This window comes from Larimichthys crocea, chromosome VII (genome assembly GCF_000972845.2).
Source record: "Larimichthys crocea isolate SSNF chromosome VII, L_crocea_2.0, whole genome shotgun sequence".
Lineage (NCBI taxonomy): Eukaryota > Metazoa > Chordata > Actinopteri > Sciaenidae > Larimichthys > Larimichthys crocea.
In genome coordinates this window covers 9,227,896-9,248,989 of record NC_040017.1, presented here as the reverse complement: position 1 = coordinate 9,248,989, position 21,094 = coordinate 9,227,896, and the positions used below count along the sequence as shown (strand labels likewise).

The following is a 21,094-nucleotide window of genomic DNA, read 5'->3' as shown; positions in this document are numbered from 1 at the left end:
CTTTATATATTCTGTATATATTTATATAAAGAGATGTAAAACCATGACTTCTATCTCTCCTCTGACTAACAAGCCAGGGATATCAAAGACACCAAAGGCTGGTGATGAGCTTTGAGCTCTGTTTAATTGGATGCGGCTCAGGCTGTATGTAGCAGCAGAGTGAATGTCCCAGGGAGACAAGAGCTGACCGCCGTGCGCACACTCACACACACACACACACACATACACAAAAACTCCTCTTTCTCACAATTACAATGACAGCTTCAGGACTCGGCTTTGTTTACTTTCACTGAGTCCTGTCAGGAAGCGGATTTTTTTTTAAATGCGTGGGACGACTGTCACAACGAGGCTGACTGGAGAAAAAAAATATGTTTTCTGTCTTCACCAAACAAATGTCTCCGTTTCTACTCGGCAGTTTTTAAACTCTCTGATTAGAAGTGGATGTGAATAGAAAGTTTCTCTCTTACATTGTCATCTTAACATCTCATTAACATCTTCAGTCTGCTGATGAGTCTTGTGAAAAATAAATCATCTGACAAGTGTGAGATCATTTCATTTGTTTCCAGTGCATTGTGTCATTTCAGGAATATTGCTGAAGTGCACCTGGTTCTTTGATGCTGGGGCGGTGTATCGGATGTCAAAATACTCTCTCTTTAGCCAAAGAGTCAATCTGAGGCAGTTATTTGACTTTATATGAGACTGATACCGCTGTCGTGTTTGTATGCTAAAATAGATATAGATAGCATACAGACCATAAACGGGGGGAAACTATCCTGGCTGTGTCCAAACATGACAAAATCTACCTTTGCACACCTGAAACTCACTAATTAAGACATCTGTTTTGTTAAATCCTTACAAAAACAGAAAAAAAAATTATAATTATGTTTAACACATTAAGAAGTCACCACACCTGACCAAGAAATAGTCACACAATAAACCTCAGTAAAACATGTTTTAGCTTTTGTAGGGATTAAACAAGCTGTTTAACAGTTCGTTATAAGGCGGAGCCAGGAAATGGTTATCTTAGCTTAGCATGAAGGCTGGAAACAGCTTGCCTGGCTCTGTTGAAAGGTTAAAAATATCCTCCTACCTTGGGCATGCTAACTACAGCTATTTCTTGACTGGGAGCGGTGACTGGCCAAGAAATAATCCCACACATAAAACTATACGGGGATTGGTGTTTTGAGATTTAACATGTAAATTAATGAGCTTTAGAGATGCTGATGGCAGATTCTGAACAGGGCCAGGTTCACTGTTTCCCTCCGTTTCCTGCCTTTATGCTCAGCTAAAATGACTAACTGCTCCTTTAATATGCTCTCACAGCACAGGAAGAAGCCCGGAGGTTTAAATTATGCTGATAAAACTGTAAAACAGAGGAGCGGGTACACGAGAAAGCAGCTGTACGTGTTGAGAGGAGGAATAACAATGAGCAAAACTCTCACCTGAGATCTAAAAATCATCATCACAAGGATCGAAAAGTGCTCCAGTTCATCACAGCTCTGACACGCTCTGTGCGAGCTTATTAAGTTAAGGCAGAAACAGCTAAATTACTTCAGTGGCTCCTTGGCGATATTACCTTTTTCACCACCTGCAGTCCCACATCCCCTCTCCAAATAACAGTAAAATAAAAAAATACACTGTGTGTGTGTGTGTGTGTGTGTGTGTGTGTGTGTGTGCATAAACCTCACTTCATTCTGCTTTGATCCACTGCTTTCATAAACCTCAATGGTTGAGCAACCCAGCAAGAGCTCCCTGGACTTGCTTTATGACAGACGGCTGTTTTTTTTGTTGTTGTTGTTTTATTTTTTTTGCATTGCCAACAGCCTTATTGTTGTAGAGCAAGTTCCATCAGGGCAACACAACAGGCCTTTCAATAATGAATAAGGTAGAGATGGAGAGACTTAATAACTCACAGAAAGGTCAGCTTACAGGCTGAAATCCAGAAAAGGTGGCGCCTGATATTAAAACACAGCAGAGTTTAACAAGTAGAGTGGGTTTGTTTTCCCCCTGGTGCCTTGCTGCATGTGGCTGCTTTGATTCCTACAGTGTAAAAAAAAACACAACTGGCCGTTGGGGTAAGTCACAAAGAAGGATTAAAATATCCTGAAATTAACAGGCATGACGGTGTTTAAATCCCAAACCTTCACTATTCAAGTTTTACTGATTCAGCTTGGTTCTAATCCTGCTTTTGTGAACGGCGCCCCGGGTCTGACACAGAACTCGAGATAAAAGAAGAGAGAGGGAGAGAAGAGGACGAGGACTCATTTCTAACATTATTTCTTCACTAAGCTCCAAAACCAGGACGTTACTCTTTCACAGTTTTCTTCACCTCACTCTCCTCTTCCTCTTTTTTTCTCTCTCTTTAATCAACTTCTCCTCCTTCCTCCTCTTCCTCCTCTTCTCTCACTGGTGCATCTGTGTTGTGACGCATGCAGAAGACAGAAGAAGCAAACCAGCACCGAGCTCAGCCAATCAGGTCATTTACCAAATCTCAATTGACTGCTGCTCTAGTTTCCATGGAGAAGAAACAACCAGCAGGAGGCAAGAATCAATGAACCCCCCCTCGTCCTCCCTCTGGCCCGGCTTGGGGCCCATACTGAACCCTGAGATTTGGCGCATAAGAAGGATAAAGCTGGAGTGGATGTTTCAGGAGGACTGTGGACATCGTGTTAAAAGACAGATTTCTTTTTGTCCTCTTAGCATGAAAAAAAATATGAAAAATCCCTCGCTCCTCTCTACTGCATGCATTGTCCAGCCTCAGCTCGGGCTGTGTGACAACATCGTCCTCTGTGGTTTGCGTGAGGCAGAGCACAGTGAAGCAGGCTGCAGAGGTAACAAACTGCAGCTGCTTTCTATTCTGAGATATGAAACCAGGACAACCAAGGAGACAGAGATCCGGTCCCAGGCTGAATGCTCTACTAAAAAAAGAAGAAATGCTTCAGTTCTGACTGCACGCCACCAGCATGCTCACCTGCAAACACATGTAAACACAGTGGGGGGGTGGGGGGGGGAGGATATGGCTGCCACCTGTTGGTGATTCTGTTTAAACTCACCGAGTCACCTTGTCGTTTCCCCTCCGTGATGCTGCAGCAGATTCATTTATCCTCTCTGCTGCTGCTGCAGCTGCTGCTGCTGCATGCTTTCTTTCACCCCAGCATGACTCAGAGACCTGGCTGCCTATTGAGTCCATTGCTACTGAGGCTCAGTCCATTCACTGTGAAGCTCAAATTAATTTCACACAATCCAGCAGAAGAGCAGCTTTAGTGGAGATCAATAAAGTGCTATTAAAATAAAAGAGGGCCGCTTGAAGAACTTTGAATGTCCTTGAATAGGTAGAAGTGTGAAAACAATGCAGAAGGAGTGTAGGTCAACTTCAGGGACACGTAATATAACACATGCATGCATGTATGTATGGAGATGTGGACACCATCTTTGTTGTCATATCACTTTCTAATGCGAGTACAAACCCAAATACAGCAACGTGATACAACTGAAACACACCAGCCTGGTCTAATATTTTAATATCAGCCATATTCTATGCTCTCCTGATCTAACGTGATACGGGGCAGAGCAGACAAACACCTGAATGAAACATTCAAACTTCCGTCATATAAATCCACTGAATTAATTAAAATCCAAACATGATGAAGGAAAGCGAGTTAAGTTGACCTTTATGGTTCAAAGGTATTTTGTATTTTCTGGTCTGATTACCCATGATGCTGTCACGCAAAATGATATTCATGAAGACACCAGCTTCACCCAGACGCTGATGTTGTGGAAACTGCACACATCTTATTCATGACTGTCCAGACGTTCCAATTAAAGAATGCAGCGTGGAGATCAGTATCCCACATGTTAATAAAATCTTTTTTTTTTTTACCTCAGTACACATCCAAATTAGAGCACAGCATCTGAATACAATCGAGGATTTACTGAAACTTTGCACTACTTTTGTAAAAATAAAACTTCAAGGTGGAAAAAGCGGTATGTCACACAGTACACACACACACACACGTCTATAGTCTTCACTCGCATCACACAGCTGCTGCTCTTCCCTCCTGTTGCCACAGCAACGTAGCACTCGTCTCCTTGTCTCATTGACAGCACATGCTCCCTTTAGGAGAACAACCATCCAACAGCAGGGAGCGAGAGCGCATACCGTCAAATCAAAAACACAGATTTGATGCAGTTTGATCACACAAATCAGGGAGGGATGATGGGCAGTAAGTGATATTTAATATAGAAATGATGATGGATGTCAAAACAAACAGAAGGCTGAACCCAAAATACTGAATTAACACACAAATATCTTATTTCTTGGTGCTCTACTCCATGATCCGTCAGACACACACACACACACAGCTCAGTATTAATCCTTTGTTCACACAGTTAAATATGTTCATACCTCACAGTTGCGTCCGGTGAAGCCTTGGCTGCACGTACAGGTGTACTCCCAGGTGTCCTCTGGCCTGCCGGTGGATGGCAAAGCCAGGCAGAAGCCCCCGTTGAGGCAGGGTCGGCCTTCGCAGGGGTCCGGACGTGGCGTGGCCTGGGTTGGGGTTGGCTCAGCTGGGGCCGGGGTGTCCGGGGCCAGCTGGAAGGGAGAGGGAGGGACGGCTCCGATGCTGCTGCTGCTGCTTCTGCTGCTCAGGAGCAGGAGGAGGAGAAGCACGGGGGGCGTGAAGCTCCGTGCAATCTGTGTGGGACGGCAGCAGGGACCTGCCGGCACACTGCTTACTCTCATCCTCATCCCTTTACTGTGGCTTCCTTTTCTTCTCTTTTGTTGTTGTTGTTGTTGTGTGTATGTCTTTTCCCTCTTTGCTCAGTGCTCAAGCTGCTGCTGTTTGTGCTGGCTGGACTCGGCAACAGCAACTGAGGTGTGTGTGTGTGTGAAAGAGAGAGAGAGGAGGAGGAGGCTGTTAGGATGCTGAGCCTCAGCTGTGTACTGATGGTGTGGAGGCTGAGGGAGAGGAGGTAGGGATGCGGGAGGAGAAGGGGAGGGCTCTCGGCTCTTTTTGGTCTCCGAGTCACAGTGACGATGATAGCTGACGACACACTCCCCCCCACCACCACCACTTTCATACACACTCCCTCCTGGCTCTGCACCCTCCTCATTTAGAGTCTCATCATCCATAACCTCTCCTTGAAGCCGGGCTCTCAAGGAGGGAAGGAGGATGTAGTCGGGGAAAGACGGGGAGGAGAGGACAGAGGGGTGGTGGTGGTGGTGGTGAAAATCCTCATCGGCTTTGCCGTGAGATCAGCTGCTTTCAAGTGATAACAGGCGGTATTACCACGAGGGAGATGATGCACGCCCTAAAAAAGCGCAGACTCATGCGGATGAAAGGTGGTTCAGACAATAAAACGATCCAGAGAAAAGGGGTTAAAGAGGTCAGAGATCATCCTGCTTTCATTCAACACGTGATAACCAAGGTGAGCTGACAAGATTTGGGGACAAATCTAAGGACAGACAGACATGTTTTAGGGTCATACTTCATCTGAGCTTCACTTTACGTAGCCTATATAAAAGACATTTGTGCGTTTCACAGATCTGACTCATTATGAATTCAGTTTTGGGGTGGATTTTCCCTCGAGCACACTAAATCCCTAATCTGATGCAATTCTTTCTTTGTTTGAAATCCTGCAGTGGGTGGTCGCAGACTGAATAATCTGTTACACATCAGAGGTTTGTTCAAGGACACTGCAATCCAGCACTTACATTTACATTCTCCCCAAAGACATGCACTTAACAGGTTATTTGGTGACACCAAACTGACTGTTGTTTGTCTCGACGTGCCCTGTGATGAACTGGCGACTTGTTCAGGGTGCACTCCACCTCTCATCCAAAGTCAGCTGGGATAGGCTCCAGCCCCACCGTGACCCTGTTGAGGACAAGTGGTTGCAGATAATAGATGGATCTTTTCTTTAAGCAATAGTCAATTTTTCCCATGCTGCAATCATTCCTCCTGTTCATTAAAAGATCCTTCAACATGCTACCAATGTAAGAGATGGAGGACAACATAAATACTACTCGTTTTGTACAAAAAAAACCCTCCAAAAAACATGCATGAGTTCATTTTTTGGAACTAAATCCCCTTTGTGTTTGCTGGCTGAGCTGCAGTGGAGGGTCAGTAAACAACACTAAATTTGGAAGATACACACGCCTCGTCAGATATACTCTATTACCACCTTTAATGATTAGTGTGAAAGATTTTTAAGACAGACTATGAGCTTATCTTTTAAAACAAGTCAGGATATTTGTTTTAGAAGTTCCAAGACTTCATGTAAGTGTAGGATTAAATCACTGGAGTGCCATTTTAAATGTCCAAATAATCACAAAACAAACTGTTACATGTGTATAAAAACAGGGTTTAGCTGCCTTGACCTCCTCCATTAAAATCTTAAAGGTTGGCGTGATATTTACAACCTGTTTATAGAAATAGTTGCATATTCTGCATATTGCTTCTGTATGATCAGAAAATAAAAACTCTGCTGGTTGTTAATGAGATCTCAGCTTCACACTATGGCCTCGACTCATTTGCATAATGAATTCTCCCATGGTGCAATGAAGCTGTCACTTCACACCGCTGCAGTCAGCGCCACACAGGTAGACTCACAGAGCCTGTTGCTGGTTGCACTAATGAGCAACGCACAGAAAGGAGACTCTCCTTAGACGATGATAAAATAAAATACACGTGACAATGTGTAACAGTTGTTATTGTAACACCAAAACACGTTATGTAATGTTAAATCCAAGGCTAAGCTTTCCTGCTTATAAGAGCTCAGAGTGTGAGTGTTGTTTAACCCTGCTGAGACCTAAAGAGCAACATTCCAGGTGAGTCAAGTAAATCACCTTTGTTGCAGTCTCCATGGCAACTAATGTGAACCCAAAGAGAGGACAGAGTAGTGTGTCAAGATTTGCCGTGAGAAATAACCTAATAAATAATCAAGCTTTCAGAGGACCCGATTTAAAAAAGGTTAAACATGCGCAGCGATGGATAAATAAAACTAACAAAGATGAGTCAAACAGTTACTTTATTTATGTTCAGGTAAAAACATGAACCTGATGCAGTAAATTATTGCAGATCTTAGAAACCAGCACATGAACGATTAGGCCAGGAGAACATACAGTGGCGCCCTCCCCTGGCCACAGACTGCAGGTGCACACCACGGTTTGTTCCAAGCCAGCAGTGCAAAGAAAAAAAATAATAATCAACTACAGCAAGAAATAAAGACAATATAGAAAATTAAAAAAAAAAAAAAAAAAAAAGCAGACATTCCCACCTCAAACAGGGTGTGAAACTGCATATAAACTTTATTCCATAAATGAACTTGAAATGCTATCTGGCCATGAAACAATAAAATGCGACCAGCCAAAAAAACCTTTGTGCCCGGCTACATTATGTGTTGAGGGTTGCTCAGAGCTTGGTCTACCAAGATAACCCTACACATCAGGTAGGGCCCAACAGAAAGACGCTAACTCTATCAAAATAAGAGCAAAACAAATTTACCTGATCAACACATTGGTTACAACTCTCCATTTGAGCTGAAGCTCTCTATAATAAAAAGGAGGCCAGAACACAATCTCAACTTGGGTAGAAGAAGAGAGAGAGAGAGAGAGAAAAAAAAAAAAAAAAAAAAAAAAAAAAAAAAAAAAAAAAAAAAAAAAAAAGATAATATGCGCTCATCACTACCCGCATTCAACCAACTGCAACTCTCGTTTTCACAACTTTGAAGCAAAGACACACAGAGGGGTGGGGTGGGGGAAGTCAAACCAAAATGCAACACACAAACTGGGGCCAATATAATACATAACAAAATGCGAACGGACGAACTGAGGGGAAGAGACATGAGAACAAAGAGCTATTCTATCAAATGTGTAGAATGAGCAAAGTCTGCAAATTTGTCTGTACAAATGATCTTTGGAGCTAAAGTAAACCTAGCTTGCTCGATGAACCCCCTCCCTCCCCTCCCATCCCCGCCCCGCCCCGCCCCTTTCCTCCCCGACACCCAGTGACGTTTGTCCACCACTCTGGAGAGGAGACATCCCTTTTTTTTTAAATATCACATAGCAATGCAATTTAAAATGTCACCCAGATGTTTTCATCTTTTTTTTTCTTTTTTTTAACATTACTCAACTACTGATATAAGTTTGACTCTCTCTTTTTTTTTTATATTTTAAGTTCTGTGAGTCATGGAACACCTTTCCATTTTTTTATTTTTTAAGGTTTTTTTTGAGAGACAGGGGCAGCAAATATATATTTAAAGTCTTAATTTTTCTGCAAGCTGCTTTCTCTAACAAGAAGGCTGTACACATAGCCTTAATGTATGTGATTACAAAAAAACTAAGAAGGAAGTCATGATGTCATCAGTCGCTGTAGAAGGCATTTGAATGTGAGATGTGGAGAGATCAGGAAAGGTGGAAAGACTGCTGGCCCTCGCGAGCTGCAATCAACAGTTTCTCTCGCATGGTCTCTATGCTGGAGTAGTCAGGCAGCTTCAGGTAGTTGACACAGGTCATGACTGAGGGGAGGAAGTCGTCCGGGTTCTCTGTCGACTCAAACGTCTTCCTCACGATCGTCAGAGGTGGATTCAGGCTCCGGAAACCTGAGACACAAGACGAACACCAGGTGTCACGTTTTATAACATCCACATACAATCAAACATAATCCTTAATGTTTCACCTGCTTTTGATGTATTTGATTTGATTTGAGTTTGTGTGTTAGGTGACTTACCTCCAACGGGCAGTCTCGGGCTCCCTGTGACAAACTGCAGAAACAGTCTCTGCTGCTCGGCGTCGAAGCTGCTCAACACCTCAAACAGGAACCGCACTGCACGGCTGCAAAAACACAGGACATCAAATGTAAGGATTACAAAAAAAAAGAAGAAGCCATATTTTATGGTGTTTGACACTAAATAAAGTATCTAGTTTAGTTATAGTTTGATGACTCGTATATAAGTCAAGCATTTTGAGGCAGCTCCTTCTTGTTCAGGTTTGACTGTTTACCTGTCATGTGTGTAGCCGTGGTCCGGTCGACAGCACTCCATCAGCGTCTTGACATCCCACGTCTCAGATTTACTGCCACACAGCAACTGGTCAAGCTACAGCAGGAGAGGAGAGGGTGAACAATTAAAGGCGGGACACTAATAATATTTCTCCTGCAAGTTAGATGAATACATACATAATGCAAAGAGATGCAACACTAAACAACACTCATTATGTGGTTAGACCATCTGATATTTCTACAGATTTTAGAGTGACTGCTCAGAGTTAATGTAGTTGTAGATTAATTTTTTATTGACTGCATCATACTGTATTGTATTGCCATGGCTGTAAAATGTGCTTACCTCCTCTGGGTAGAAATACTGAAGGTGGTGGAGGGGGAAGACTGACTCAAACCCTTCCCTAAATGACTCAAACTGTCTGGACACCCCTTCATTTAGAGTCCAGTAAACCACCAACTGGAGAGACAATACAAATTACAATTAAAGGAACGATATTAAGGCGGACAAGAAGTATGAAACAGAGTGAAAGAAAAACTGTATGCCGTACCCTCAGGTATTCCTCCAGGTTGTAGATCGTGACTGGGACGTCTTTGCCGCCCTTTTTCAGCTCAATGTTTGGGAATCCTGGAAGGGTGAAGTCCAAACCCAGATCCTCCACTGAGCAGCCGTTCATGTTCAGGCTCTCCAGTGCCTGCTGCAAGGTCTCCCTCGTCTGTCGCAACCAAACAAACACAGTGAACAAAGAGACCGTGAAGGAGGCTTACTGAGAATGGGGGAAGGAAACACTAATATCACGGGTACCAGGAGGTGATAGGAGGTGAACATAGACAGCAACAATAAAGCCCTATTGTCATGATCAGATTACGTGTTTCGTGCTGTGTAGAGGACCACAAAGAAGACTGATGATGGACTTTAACAGGTAACCCCAGACACCTCTAGGAGACCACATGACCAAAGGAGCCCTCTGTGCTTCACCTGTGATCGGTCCTGTTCCAGCCTCTTCTTCTGGCGGATAATATCCTCCAAGTGCTGAATGGACTTGGCCACGCCGGGATCAATGTTCACCAGGTCATGGGAGCTTATAGACATCTCATGCCGTAGCATCCACTTATAAAACGGCAGCCCCAGGGGCAAGTCCAGCTGAGGGAAGGAGGTGAACAGTTTAAATTTGGCAACACACACACATAAAAAATAAAAAAAAGTTTGTGATGTTTTAAAAGACACCTTGATTAGTCCTATATGTCTATGCTCAGTTAACGTTACCAGTCTGAAGTCCATAATGGCTTTGGCCATCAGCTTTCCTAAGAAACGGAACTTCATTTTGATTTTGGCTATGTGTGCTGGTTTGGTCGTCCTGCCGAAGGGAACAGCAAACAGTCCTCTGGTGCTGAACATGTACTTAGTTCCCTCTTGGCTTCCTGTTAGGGCAGAGACACGAGTATGGTCAGGTAACACTACTACATACATCAGCACACGAGCATGTAGAGCCACATAAATCGTACTCATGTCATCAACATCTCAAACGTGGTCAGTGTAGGACAGAGAATACCTCAGACATTTTTATAATCAAGTAAAAGCCAACATGCGTTTCATCCTATCCTGTGTGATTTATATCTGGAGAGCTAAATGTGGTACCTTTAGGATTGGCCAGCGTGACTTCTTCGCCCCTCCACAGGCCGAGATCGGCCCGCTGAAGCTCCTGAGACACCAGAGCGTAGAACTCCAGAGTGGGGCCAAGCCCTGTGCCGACCTGAGAGGAGATAAAGGTTAGAGCCGTTTCTCCGAAAAATCCAAATTCTTTTACTGTACCTGAGTGCAAGTCATGATCCAGCATTAGAGATAACAGATAATACAGGTACCTCGTTCTCATACTGGATCTCCAACATTGCCCTGGAGCTGCCTAGGTCCTGCATCACAGACTCAGCCTGTTTTAACAGCTCGTCGCGGTTTATCGTCCTCTGAAAACACCACAAGGAACCAAAGGAGTGTCAGATAAAAGTTTGATACAGCTATCGTTTAGTTGCAGGTAACAAATAAGAAGAGATATTTCAAGACACACAAAGTAAAAAAAAGTCAGAATTCAAGTACAATGCTTGAATATGGCAAAATAGTGCACCTTCTTCCTGTCAAGACGTGGGGCAACTCTGCTGTCCTGAGAATCTGATTGGTTGATCTCAGGGTTTGTGTCCAGTAGGCGTTGCATGGCTCTGTCGCGATCAAAGGCAGTTACATAGAACAACATCTGCCGGGTGTCAAAGGGGAAGAAGAAAGGGCTGCAGAGAGAGAGAGGGGACATTTAAAACAGAACATTTTGACATCAAGCTGTACGATACAGTCCTTTGGGTCAGAGGTTTGAAACACTTACCAGGTCTTTCCAAGCTCAATGAGCCAAGTAGGGATGTTCCCCGTCATGATGACCAGCGGGTCTTGTAGCTGACGGTTAGCTTTGGCTGTCAGCTTACTGTTAATGAACTCACTGGTAGGAATAATTTCCTTACACACAGCATTCTGCAAAACAACCAGAAATATTCACGTTACAGTGTATCTCATGTCATGCAGCTATGAACAGCACTGACTGCATGCAGGCCTGGGCAATACATTTAGAGGAAACCATAAATAATACTCAGCTAACTCAGGAGTCTGGCACAATGCTGACGTGAGATAACAGAAGTGTTTTTTGATAAGACGTGTGTGTGTATGAATAAAGTTTATATGCAGTTTCACACCCTGTTCCAGGTTGTAATTCTTCAGGAAAGAGACTTACATCGTACAAGTAGAACCAATATCTACTGATGGAGTGCAGGACCCTCAGCAGCAGGTTGACCTCTAAAGAGGGGTCATCAAAGGTTATGGTCTCTGGTGGCTCCGAAGTGAGGTATGTCTCTAAAGGATTGATGACACTGGGACACACACCATCTGGAAGAGACGACAATGGTATGTCAAGTTGACGTGTGATGTAAAGGAAAGAAACAGGTGCAGGACCGGCAGCTGTGAACAGAGCTAGTGAACCGAAGATTCTCACCATGCCACAGCTCATCCTGTTTCTTGGCGTTGCGAGGTGAGGTTTTGGTGGGAGCAGTCTGGGCTCGGCCCCTCTTTCCACCCACAGCATCTTTGCTGCCGTCCTCGTCCTCTCTCACAGGCTTATACCTGTCAAGAAACAAGACTTTTTATTTGACTGAAAGGGCTTTTTTGTTTCAAAAGTGACGGGAACGGTTAAGTAAGTTGTAAGATGGAGGCACATGACCTCTGAAGTTTTTTTTTTTTTACCATATTGTGTGCGTTTTGGTCCAGATGCCGGCTCGCCCGAGTGGGTTTGCCTCATCGTCCGTCGACTCCCTTTCTTCTTCTGCCTGCAGACTGTACTGCCGTACAGCCTGGTATACTGTCATGTTGTATGGTAGCAGGTGGTCACCAATGTAGAACTGTAGTCTGTGACGCACGCTGCCAGAGTTCAGGAACTGTGCCGCCTGGGTAACAAATTCATTTAGATATATAAATATATATTTGATATCACTGAAGCAATAGCAGGAATAAACGGCCATTAAGCCAGGACTGAGTGTGTGGCATGGGCGGTCTCACATACCAGTGATTCATCGATTTCATCATCTGAACCATCATCGTCACTGTCTTCATCCTCTTCTCTGATTCGGCCGTACCCTGTACAGGCAAGATTTCGAGTTAATAACTGAAAAAAAGGTGTGCGCAGGAAAAATGGTGCATTAGGAAAACTTGTGTGGCTGGCAGGGGGTCACTCACCTCTGACAACAAGATATCTCTCAATGGCTTGCACCAGAGCCAGGGGGTCTATCTTCACGGGGCCACCTTTCCACTGTTTAACATTAGTGCAATCTGGGTGTCTCTGCAGCTGACACTTGAGCTGGTGTGTGTTGAAGAACTTCAGTGCCTGAGAGCCCCTGGAGAGAGAAATTACAAAAACACACATTTTTAAAAATGTATACTCAGTTTAACTGTGCTTAAAAATAGACGTTTTGTAATAAACCCACAGACCTGCTGCCATTGCCGTTACCACTGGGGAAATCATGCACTTTGACTGGGAACTGCTCCATTTGGCTCAGGCAGCTGTTCATTTTGTGCACCAGCGCCAGGTACGGCCCATTCTCTGATGGATCCAAACGACCTACAGGCTCCATTCCTGGAACCTACAAACCAGACGGGAGGAGGAACAAAACAGATTGAAATTAAAGTGTAAACATTTACACAGCCAGAGCCATAAGACTGACAATAGACACAATAAACATGTGTTAGTCTCTCACCGGACAGCCAGCGAACACATGGAGGAACCTCTTAAGCCGCACATCACGGCTAAGCAAGTCCCTGTCGCTGTTGGAGGTCAAGTAGACCAGGAGCTGCTTCACGAGCCCGCTGTGCTGGATCTCAAAAGACGACACATCAGATTCTGATACAATACTGGAGATCTCCACCAGGCACTCCATGCCGCCGTCCACCTGGGAACAGAAACATCACGAGAAAAAAAATGTAATATCACTTCAGACAAGTCAATTTTATGTAAACGGGACCTGATGAAGGTTTGTATTATACAAGCTTTATTAAATTCAACCTCTGAAACAGGAGTGTATGTGTTACCTGCAGGTTGAGCTGCTCGGTGGCTGTGCAAAGTCTCTGGAGAACATTCAGTGCAGGGTTGCTGCCATCCACATTTTCAGAGTTGAAGTAGCGCTCCACAAACTTACTTGCCTGTTCTTTGATCCAGGCCTTTATTTTGTCTCTACAGAGAATTAAAAAGAACAAAAAACATTTCACTCATTACAAACAATAGCCCACACACTGACACAGTGAAATAAGGAAACCTTAATTAACTCGTCATCGTACCTGTTATTTGAAATAGAGTCCTTGGGGGGTGCCCTCGCCAAGCCACTCACACCCGCTGTGCGTGAGGGCTCTGAGTTAGCATTGTTGGTCTGGGCACCCAGCTTGCCCCAGGTCTTGGGATTAAGACTGGCCAAGAAGGATTTGGGTGACTGAGTACTGGTGGGGCTCTTGGCTGTAGAAAAAACAAACCAAAAAAACCCAAAAGGTAAATTAGTAAGGCTATCAATAAAATGCTATATCACTTTAGGATGTGTCTAGTGGAGGTGTTTAAACATCACACACAGTTAACGTACCCTGATTGTCTACTTTATCATCATCTCTTGGGGGGGAGTATTTGGGCCTTCTGGGTCCTCTTTTAGGTAGCCGTTTCCTCTTTAGGACGTCGCTTAACCGCCTTGGTGGGGGAGAAAGTAAAAGTTAAACATTACCATTGACCACATTACCAGCAGTAGCACACATGAATCACTGAATAAACAAACTAATACAGTCAAACATGCTTAGATTTTCAGTTTCAGTTGTCAAGCAACAAAATTAGCTCCAGCTGTTTTTAGGTGGATCGGCACAGGATGCAATTTGCGTTTACGAGCTTAGTTTCCAGTGTGACACTGGATTTAGGGCTGTGCATGACATTTATTTTTAAAACTCAGCCAAAACAGCCAAACCAGAGCCACACGTGGCCTACAAACTCACCCCTGTGGGCTGAGGTCCAGTGAGTCGTCCATGCTGTGCTGGAAGCTGGGCGAGCCCAGATCAGGAGTTGCATTATTAGCAGATGTGGTGGATGCAGTGCTGATGGTGGTAGTGCACAAACTGGCAGTACCACTGGGGCAAGCCTTTGGGGGACTAGTGACGAGAAAGCTCTCGGACTCTGACAGGTTCTTCACCTGGTGCATCACACCTGGAAGAGAAAAGAGAAAGATGGGTATTACAAAATGTAACTACTGTGTTTTTGTGTTCTCTGGTGAGCAGAGATGGTATAGGAGTTTTTCATAGGCTGATACACTACCTTCTCTTCTGAAATAGACACTGAAGACATCAGGCAGCTTCTGCATGAGGATCTCAGCCATCTGTAGAGAACCCACTACAATCTTCAGGTCCTGGCTGGACAGCATGGAGGCAATGTGACTGTACAGGGGGAAAAATTGATCAAGTCAATTTACATTCAACTTAAAGATATTAACCTGCTTTACGACAAGCTTCAGACACTGCTTCATTATGAGTAACCCCTAACCTGGACACAGCATGGTTCCTCAGCACATCCTTCAGCAGCTCTGCATCAGCAAAGTAGATGATCCTGAGGATGGCTCTAAGGCACTTGTGTCTGACAGCAGGGCCAGCCGATGAGCTGTACACCTCATACAAGACCCCGAACAGAGTTTTGATAAAGCACTTTGCCAGCTCAGGGTCCTCCTTCATCAACTGGGCTCGTGCATCTTCTCGACGAACCTCCTGGTGACTCCCTAGACGGACGGACAGACAACGAGCGGGTCAGGTTTGTTTGCTCAAACACACTGCTGCAGTTCCTTTTACTAATTCACTAAGACCTGTTTTACCTGTATTAGGGTTGGCGAGAGGATTTGGTTTCCTCTGGATACCGCGTGCTGTTCCTGTGTCTTCATTGATCTGCTGCATAGAGTTGAAGTCAATTGTGTACACACGGCCCAGGGTTGACAAACTGATCTCATCCTCCCCGTTCTGGTGTGCTGTCTGCAGGGCAAGATAATCACCAAATACACCCCCAACTTCAGTACCACATATGGATACGCCCCACATAGGTGTGTGTGTGTGTGTGTGTGTGTGTGTGTGTGTGCAGATGATGCTGATACACTGTAAGTAGACTGAATGTTGTCAAGTAATGTAACAACATTTGCAACAAGACTGAATCTGTCCTTCGAATAGTTATCTTGTAATGTAGCATAAGTCCACAATGACTGACCGGACTACAGTCATCACATGATACGATTTCATCACAAATTTAGAGGTTTCAGACAGATTGTGAGTTAACATAGTCACCCCTGACTCATTTATACCTCAATGATGCGGCTGTCAATGCGGTTGTAAGGATGCCACAGTCCCCGGTCGTCCCTCCACTGCCAGATCGCTCCCTCTGTCGTCTGGGCGCTGCCCTTTTTCAGCATTACATCAACTGCAAAGATGCCCTCTCTAGGCAGGCAGGGCATCAGCTCACTGTAAGGAGAATAGCAGTTACAGCAAACTACCAAATTCAGTTTAAAAGTTTCTTTTTTTTGGCCTGTAAACTATTTTAGGCAAAACAACTGTATCTGTGGTTCAAGTCTGGGAGAAGCAGGAGTAACTTGATAACTTCCAAGTCCTGTCATAAGTAAAACACCATTCTTCTTAGTGGCTTTATGGGATTACCGCCCCCAAACACCCAAAATGGCAAATCTGTTTGCCATAATGCCCAACGTGATCTTAACCCATATAATACTGAACAGAAGGCAGGTTAATACCATATGAGGGAGGTCAATTCATAGAGCTCCTGTGGGCTTCGAGGTACCAGTTCAATCTGCTCCTGGCAGCTGCCATTTGATGCACCACACAAGAGGAAACGCAGAGTTTCTGCTATGTCTGTTGAGAAAAGGTAACATGATTCTGTTAGCAGTCAGGTTGCGTCTTCAACACACAATATTCCTTACTACATTGCCAAAGGGCCACCATAAATGTTGAACCGGAAAGGTTTGAGACAAGGAAGAAAAAACATTTATCCAAACAGTCGTAAAGTTACCGGGTTGCATCCTCATCTACTAGTAACTATCCCATTTAGTTGAAGTACAACACCACCTTGTGTAGCAAGTTTATCCAGTATGCACATTTGCATAAAAGTTATGGCAGATTGGGTAGGTAATATGTGAGTGGCATGGGTGTGACCCACTGGCATGTGTGTGTGTGTTACTCACTCTGCTTCATAAGCTGAACTGCCAGGCAGGGGCAGTTAGAACACATAAGTGAAAACATGCGCACGACCATGATGAACATCCCCGAGCTGAGCACAGGAGGGGTCACTACCAGCAGCTGTTGAATGTTGGTCAACAGGTCCCGGGATGCAACCTCCTGCAGCAGGTTCTGTTTACAGACGCATACGTGCACATCAGATGAGGAGTTGTGTGGTAAACAGAGGTAGATAATGCAGAAATGTGCAGACGATAAAAGGAGCAAACATGGTGCTGAGTCTTAAAACTGAAATTGAGAAAACAAACCTCTTCATGTTGAAAGTTGTCTACCAGTCTGGCAAAACATAGACAAGTGCTTTCGACTGATTTCTTATCCTGAAAAGGAATTTAACAAATTAAGTCAAAAAAGATTAAATAAACCATTTCCACAGTTTAAAACAGTTTACAGTTGTGGTGACAGATTAGAAGTGCAGTCCTCCACCCAAACTACCGTATTTTCCGCACTATAAAGGCACATCGGATTATAAGGCGCACCTTGAATGAATGGCCTATTTTAAAACTGTTTTCATATATAGGGCGCACCGCAATATAAGGCATAGAATAGAAGCTACAGTAGTGGCTAGGGTTGCGTTATGCATCCACTAGATGGAGCTGCGCTAAAGGGAATGTCAACAAAACAGTCAGATAAGTTAACTTTATTAACAGAATACAAACCAGCGTTCTGACAACTCCAATCACTCCCAAAATGAATAAACAGCTGTTTTATTATTTTTCCCGAGGTAATGTCAGTGACGTAGTATTTTCACGACACAAATGGTGTTGGACAGGAATTCCTCTTTACCGTTCTTACCGCTGTTACTTCCATAGACATATACATAGACGCCTCATTGAGCAGGTTGGTCCGTTGCTGCGATACGTTAACGCGTCCGCCATATTGGATGTGGCAGATCTGCCCGTAAACTAATACAAGGAAAAGGGTTGCGCTCTACTTTGCCACATCAAAAATGGCGCTGACGTCGACGTACGATTCAGCGCTCAATGCGGCGTCTACGTATATATGTCTATGGTTACTTCGGCAACGCCCCCTGACTACGGTAGCCATGATTAACCAATATTGATCCATATATAAGGCGCATCAGATTATAAGGCGAACTGTCGGCTTTTGGGAAAATTGAAGGCTTTCAGGTGCGCCTTATAGTGCGGAAAATACGGTACTTAGTTTATTTTTTCTGTCATCGTTTATAGTTAGGCACACATAAAAGGTCACAGTCGTCTTTTAAATTTATGCTGCAAGACTGCTGCAGCGATATGAAAGGGAGCTGACAGGGACAATCGTTAACGGGCTGCATGTACTACCTATGATCATTTTATACTGGTTTTATTTCTGATGGGATTACACTGCCTGAATTTCTAGAATACAACCTGAAAGCAGAGAGCATTTCTCCCAATAATGTGCATTTAAATTGTCTTTCTTAAAGAGGACACCCTCGCCAAGCCATGTTCCTTCTCTTACTTGACCTAAATGCATTTCAGACCTTGCTCATCATCATTGGTGATGTGGAAGAAATAAAAAAAGAGAAACCTAACAACATTTTAAGAAAATCTACTTGTTTTCCTATTTTTACCCATGTGTTTATAATCAATGTCATTTCTGGAATGTGAAACTTGTTCCAAGAGGAACACCACTAAGCTAGCCTGGGAACCAGACGAATTTGCAAAGCCGGTGATGTTTCATTTGCTCTGGCAGATCGGTCTGGCCAGCGTTCCATCTGAACAGAATCCTACCAGCCTTGGATCTGGTCTGGTCATTCACAACTGTTTTTAAAAAAATATGGGATGAGTTTTACACAACAAATGACAGAGGACGCAGGTCTGTCCTCACGAAACCCAAAGCAAACTATCAAACTCGCCAGTTCTTCTCAAATGTTTACAGAAACACATTGTAGTGTTGCGTGCAGCTGTGATTGGACAAACTTTTTGAGGTCATATTTTTACCCTTGAAACTGAAATCAAAAAAGTAGGTTTCATGATCATTTGTATTTGTTAGGACCACTTACTGCTGTGATGCCTACGGGTGGTAAATTAGCACCAGCCAAATGCTTTTTAGCTGCCAGTGATGCATTTGAATTTTTCATTCATGAATTCATTTAGCATTTTCTTCATAGTCTGACATGGGGAAAAACATACCTGGTGTGTGAGTCTTTGTGTCAACAGCGGCAGGGAATCAGCAACAAAGTGAAACTCGTCTGGCGTGATGCTCTGGCAGCAGTTAGCTGCGATGGCCAAAGCATTTCTCTGAGCATTGATGCTGAAGAACTCCAGGTAGACGAGACAGTCAGCAAGCCCATTCTATGAGGGTTGATAAATGATAACATTATTGTGGTGCATCATTGTGGCTGGATGATTTTAGGGCACAGGAAAGAGATTGTGCAACACTTACAGCCTGCAAAATGGCTTTGCTGTGTCGCCTTGACAACATCTCCAAGGCTGTCAGGGCCTGCTCTGCTACGTCAATGAACTGGATCACCTTAAGCTGCAGAAAAGAATGTGGAAGAGGCATTAACACATCAAAAGGCCACCACTGTGAACTGACAAGCATTTGGGGACAGAGAGATCGCGGTGTCTTACCTTCTCCAGGAAGACAGGAATAGCATCGACTACCACAGCAGAGGATCGAGGGAGTGCCTCCATCATATATGTGAGTGCACGAGAGGCATGATTCATCTGTGTGGTTAAAAGTGGCAGTGGCATTACAAAAAAAAAAAAAAAAAAAAAAAAAAAAAAAAAAAAAAAAAAAAAAAAAAAATGAATGAATCAAACAAAAGACAAAAACATTTAAAGCAAGAAAAGGGCACCATACTCACAATATCAAAGTTATGCTCCATTTGTAACAGTGTAATCTGTGAAACAAAGAAAATGTTCATGTTATACAAACCGCACGACTCTGCAGGTGAGGCCCAGCAGCGTACGGGACAGCCAAGTAAACAAAATAAGACTAACCAAAGCAGGAACCACACTCTTGACGGGGAATCCACCAAGTGTTTCCTCGTTGCCCATCACCAGCAGCTGGCACATCTCAATCGCAGCTTGGAGCTGCTGAGACTCGTCGCCTGTGGCCTGCAGGCCCTGCAGGAGCTGCTGAGCCTTGGAGCCTGGAAGGAGTTCATTTTACAGAACATTACATTCAGAGCTCATGAAATGAAAACAGCACTAATGTGCGGTGGAGAACGTTGTACTCACTGGCTCCGCTGCCAATGGTCCTGTGAAACAGCTGTGACATGCGGGGTCCTAGGGGCCCAAAAAGATGTGGGGGGAGACCTCGGGCCTCCAGTAGGGCTATAGGGACCAAAACACCAAGGTTAAGAGGGCAACTATAGTAGATCTCATCTCAAGTCTTTATACCTAGAGGATATGTGTACATATACTATAATATTGTGACAGTCTACAAATGGTCAATTTTAGCACAGGATTCATTTACCTTGAAGCCTTCCCATTTCAGAGTCATCAGACTCACTCTCCCCAGAGGTGGTCATGCCCACTGCTCCAGCAACTGAGCTTGAGGCTGCACACAGAAACAGTATTAAAAAAAAAATCAAGATTCACAGAGAAAGCTGAACAGTCTTTTAAAATCACCCTGTGGGCTTGACAAGGTTTCATTCCAACAAATTCAGTGGAAAATGCTTGATCATCCACACATAAAGGGGACAGACGTGTACTGCAGTAGTGGCATGATAGTCACCTGAAGCCCCTTGTGATGCCTCATCAGTGCGAGCGGCTGACGAGTTGGCCCCGTCCTGGTTGCTGTCGGAGTCGGCCATTTTCTCCTGTCGGCGAGCGTCGGCTGCCCCGCGCTTGCCCAGGCCTGAGCCCCGCCGACTGTGGTACAAGATTGACAAAGTGAGTGACAGAAAAATAACCACAACATACAATGGTTCTGCTGATCTTTTTTTTTTATGTTTAAAAAACAGATGCATCAAGTCTCCTCTAGGACCCTGTTTTTTTTTAAAGTCGATGTTAATGAAGGATACTCCTTTACAAACATGATCACGACACTCAACCCAGGATTAAGACGGGGAAGTATGTGAGCGAGGTTGTAAAGAGCATCCTTATTTTGTTCTGTGAAATGGCTTCAGCAGTTTGGACAGTACTGCCCTCGGACGTCACGACCACTGGGGTGGTCTTATTATTCTGTTTTGCCATGGTGCTTTGAAAGCTAGTTATTGTTCTTTGATGGATTGCTGTTGAGCGGCATTTTCAACAGCAAACAATAGGCAAGTCCTACACATCCTATAGAAAATAAATAAAAGGCAAATTCGTGTCATTCA

At 44.1% G+C, this 21,094-nt stretch overlaps 2 protein-coding genes across 12 annotated transcripts in view; both read right to left on the bottom strand.

The window, feature by feature from the left end:
• Positions 1 to 4,998, bottom strand: part of dner (delta/notch-like EGF repeat containing) — a 57,786-nt gene extending 52,788 nt beyond the window's left edge. The window contains exon 1 of the mRNA XM_010737443.3: positions 4,406 to 4,998. Within this exon, the coding sequence (XP_010735745.3) occupies positions 4,406 to 4,750 (345 nt within the window). The 5' untranslated portion in view covers positions 4,751 to 4,998. The remainder of the gene's footprint in view (positions 1 to 4,405) is intronic.
• A 2,016-nt stretch (positions 4,999 to 7,014) lies between these two features.
• trip12 (thyroid hormone receptor interactor 12) overlaps positions 7,015 to 21,094 on the bottom strand; it is a 26,377-nt gene continuing 12,297 nt past the window's right edge. For 7 of the 11 annotated variants that reach the window (XM_010737429.3, XM_010737427.3, XM_010737435.3 and 4 more), the window contains 37 exons: positions 20,509 to 20,645; positions 20,248 to 20,331; positions 20,010 to 20,105; positions 19,770 to 19,921; positions 19,634 to 19,669; positions 19,398 to 19,493; positions 19,210 to 19,302; positions 18,957 to 19,118; positions 17,076 to 17,144; positions 16,776 to 16,941; positions 16,329 to 16,446; positions 15,888 to 16,044; positions 15,411 to 15,564; positions 15,089 to 15,317; positions 14,864 to 14,982; positions 14,548 to 14,755; positions 14,151 to 14,251; positions 13,858 to 14,029; positions 13,612 to 13,753; positions 13,281 to 13,472; positions 13,015 to 13,166; positions 12,763 to 12,920; positions 12,590 to 12,663; positions 12,274 to 12,473; positions 12,026 to 12,153; positions 11,768 to 11,919; positions 11,369 to 11,511; positions 11,120 to 11,276; positions 10,863 to 10,961; positions 10,639 to 10,753; positions 10,267 to 10,421; positions 9,979 to 10,143; positions 9,551 to 9,715; positions 9,346 to 9,459; positions 9,005 to 9,099; positions 8,733 to 8,836; positions 8,408 to 8,604 (listed from right to left, as the gene is read on the bottom strand). In XM_010737429.3, the coding sequence (XP_010735731.1) occupies positions 8,408 to 8,604; positions 8,733 to 8,836; positions 9,005 to 9,099; positions 9,346 to 9,459; positions 9,551 to 9,715; positions 9,979 to 10,143; positions 10,267 to 10,421; positions 10,639 to 10,753; positions 10,863 to 10,961; positions 11,120 to 11,276; positions 11,369 to 11,511; positions 11,768 to 11,919; positions 12,026 to 12,153; positions 12,274 to 12,473; positions 12,590 to 12,663; positions 12,763 to 12,920; positions 13,015 to 13,166; positions 13,281 to 13,472; positions 13,612 to 13,753; positions 13,858 to 14,029; positions 14,151 to 14,251; positions 14,548 to 14,755; positions 14,864 to 14,982; positions 15,089 to 15,317; positions 15,411 to 15,564; positions 15,888 to 16,044; positions 16,329 to 16,446; positions 16,776 to 16,941; positions 17,076 to 17,144; positions 18,957 to 19,118; positions 19,210 to 19,302; positions 19,398 to 19,493; positions 19,634 to 19,669; positions 19,770 to 19,921; positions 20,010 to 20,105; positions 20,248 to 20,331; positions 20,509 to 20,645 (5,056 nt within the window). Of the gene's footprint in view, positions 8,605 to 8,732; positions 8,837 to 9,004; positions 9,100 to 9,345; positions 9,460 to 9,550; positions 9,716 to 9,978; positions 10,144 to 10,266; positions 10,422 to 10,638; positions 10,754 to 10,862; positions 10,962 to 11,119; positions 11,277 to 11,368; positions 11,512 to 11,767; positions 11,920 to 12,025; positions 12,154 to 12,273; positions 12,474 to 12,589; positions 12,664 to 12,762; positions 12,921 to 13,014; positions 13,167 to 13,280; positions 13,473 to 13,611; positions 13,754 to 13,857; positions 14,030 to 14,150; positions 14,252 to 14,547; positions 14,756 to 14,863; positions 14,983 to 15,088; positions 15,318 to 15,410; positions 15,565 to 15,887; positions 16,045 to 16,328; positions 16,447 to 16,775; positions 16,942 to 17,075; positions 17,145 to 18,956; positions 19,119 to 19,209; positions 19,303 to 19,397; positions 19,494 to 19,633; positions 19,670 to 19,769; positions 19,922 to 20,009; positions 20,106 to 20,247; positions 20,332 to 20,508; positions 20,646 to 21,094 lie in introns of all 11 variants that reach the window. The other 4 variants (XM_010737434.3, XM_027280231.1, XM_027280230.1 and 1 more) reach the window with 3 other exon arrangements.